The sequence below is a fragment of the Pterocles gutturalis genome, unplaced genomic scaffold (genome assembly GCF_000699245.1).
Source record: "Pterocles gutturalis isolate BGI_N339 unplaced genomic scaffold, ASM69924v1 scaffold414, whole genome shotgun sequence".
NCBI classification, from domain to species: Eukaryota; Metazoa; Chordata; class Aves; order Pterocliformes; family Pteroclidae; genus Pterocles; species Pterocles gutturalis.
The window spans coordinates 1-2418 of NW_010127743.1; the positions used below are offsets into that span (position 1 = coordinate 1).

At 51.9% G+C, this 2418-nt stretch overlaps 1 protein-coding gene across 1 annotated transcript; it reads left to right on the forward strand.

The window, feature by feature from the left end:
- Positions 1 to 6: 6 nt before the first annotated feature.
- On the forward strand, positions 7 to 2392 carry LOC104460357 (heat shock 70 kDa protein). Its single transcript, XM_010079347.1, has one exon. The coding sequence runs from the start codon at positions 94 to 96 to the stop codon at positions 1996 to 1998; it is 1905 nt and encodes a 634-aa protein (XP_010077649.1). The 5' UTR covers positions 7 to 93; the 3' UTR covers positions 1999 to 2392.
- Positions 2393 to 2418: the final 26 nt, after the last annotated feature.

The following is a 2418-nucleotide window of genomic DNA, read 5'->3' on the forward strand; positions in this document are numbered from 1 at the left end:
CGGCGCAGTGACGGTAGAGTTCGGCGCAAACGGGAGCGAGAGCGGGCGGCGGGGAACGCGAGCCGAGTAGCTGATCAGAGGAATCCTGACATCATGTCTGGCAAAGGGCCGGCGATCGGCATCGACCTGGGCACCACGTACTCCTGCGTGGGTGTCTTCCAGCATGGCAAAGTGGAGATCATCGCCAACGACCAGGGCAACCGCACCACGCCCAGCTATGTGGCCTTCACCGACACGGAGCGGCTCATCGGGGATGCTGCCAAGAACCAGGTGGCTATGAATCCGACCAACACCATCTTCGATGCCAAGCGTCTCATCGGCCGCAAGTACGATGACCCCACAGTGCAGGCTGACATGAAGCACTGGCCCTTCCGGGTGGTGAACGAGGGTGGCAAGCCCAAGGTGCAGGTGGAGTACAAGGGTGAGATGAAGACCTTCTTCCCAGAGGAGATCAGCTCCATGGTCCTTACCAAGATGAAGGAGATTGCTGAGGCCTATCTGGGGCGCAAAGTGCAGAATGCCGTCATCACAGTGCCTGCTTACTTCAATGACTCCCAGCGCCAGGCCACCAAAGATGCTGGTACCATCACTGGCCTTAATGTGATGCGTATTATCAACGAGCCCACAGCTGCTGCTATAGCCTATGGCTTGGACAAGAAAGGTACCCGGGCTGGAGAGAAGAACGTGCTCATCTTTGACTTGGGAGGGGGCACTTTTGATGTGTCCATCCTTACCATTGAGGATGGCATCTTTGAGGTGAAGTCCACAGCTGGTGACACCCATCTGGGTGGGGAGGACTTTGACAACCGCATGGTGAACCATTTTGTGGAAGAATTCAAGCGTAAGCACAAGCGTGACATTGCTGGCAACAAGCGAGCAGTGAGGCGACTGCGAACGGCTTGTGAGAGAGCAAAGCGCACTCTGAGCTCTTCCACACAAGCTAGCATTGAGATTGACTCTCTCTACGAGGGCATTGACTTCTACACCTCCATTACTCGTGCCCGCTTTGAGGAGCTCAATGCTGATCTCTTCCGTGGCACCTTGGAGCCCGTGGAGAAGGCCCTGCGTGATGCCAAGCTAGACAAGGGCCAGATCCAGGAGATCGTGCTGGTGGGTGGCTCTACCCGTATCCCCAAGATCCAAAAGCTGCTACAGGACTTCTTCAATGGCAAAGAACTCAACAAGAGCATCAACCCCGATGAGGCTGTTGCTTATGGTGCTGCTGTGCAAGCAGCTATCCTCATGGGAGACAAGTCTGAGAATGTGCAGGATCTGCTCCTGTTGGATGTCACCCCTCTGTCCCTGGGCATTGAGACAGCTGGTGGAGTGATGACTGCTCTCATCAAGCGCAACACCACCATTCCCACCAAACAAACTCAGACCTTCACCACCTACTCGGACAACCAGAGCAGTGTCCTGGTCCAGGTGTACGAGGGTGAGAGGGCTATGACGAAAGACAACAACTTGCTGGGCAAGTTTGACCTAACGGGCATCCCCCCAGCACCCCGTGGAGTCCCCCAGATCGAGGTCACTTTCGACATCGATGCCAATGGTATCCTGAACGTCAGTGCGGTGGACAAGAGCACGGGTAAGGAGAACAAGATCACCATCACCAATGACAAGGGTCGCCTGAGCAAGGATGACATTGACCGTATGGTGCAAGAAGCAGAGAAATACAAAGCAGAAGATGAAGCTAACAGAGATCGGGTGGCAGCCAAGAACTCCCTCGAGTCCTACACTTACAACATGAAGCAGACGGTGGAGGACGAGAAACTGAAGGGAAAGATCAGTGACCAGGACAAGCAGAAAGTACTCGACAAGTGCCGGGAGGTAGTCTCTTGGCTGGATCGCAACCAGATGGCCGAGAAGGAAGAGTATGAGCACAAGCAGAAAGAGCTGGAGAAACTCTGCAACCCCATCGTCACAAAATTGTACCAGGGAGCTGGAGGGGCTGGGGCAGGCGGCTCCGGCGGCCCCACCATCGAAGAAGTGGATTAAAGAGGACTGAAGTATAGACTGGTTTATGGACAGTCACTCCATTCTTTGCTTTGTATTTTTTTTTTTCTTAACGTTTAAGGAAAAACGCCCTTGCCGATAACAGAGTTTATTCTGTTGGGTGTGTATAAAGGCAGATCTGTCAGCTTGGTTTTGATAAAAGGGAAGGCACGTCCTACTTTATAAGGTTAGTAATAGACAAGTTTTGTTAATTCAGATACAGCTGTTTGTACTCTGGATGTGTGTCTCTGTTTAAGTGTCTCTTCTAAAGTAACCACTCGACTGTTGCAGTTGACAAGTTTCAAGTTATGCATGAGAATCTTTGAGAGATCAAAAAAACGCCAAATTCGGCTTTCTGGAAATTTTGGTAATAAATAAAATGTATTAAAAGCATAAACTTTATCCTTCTCTCTGTGAGGGGGC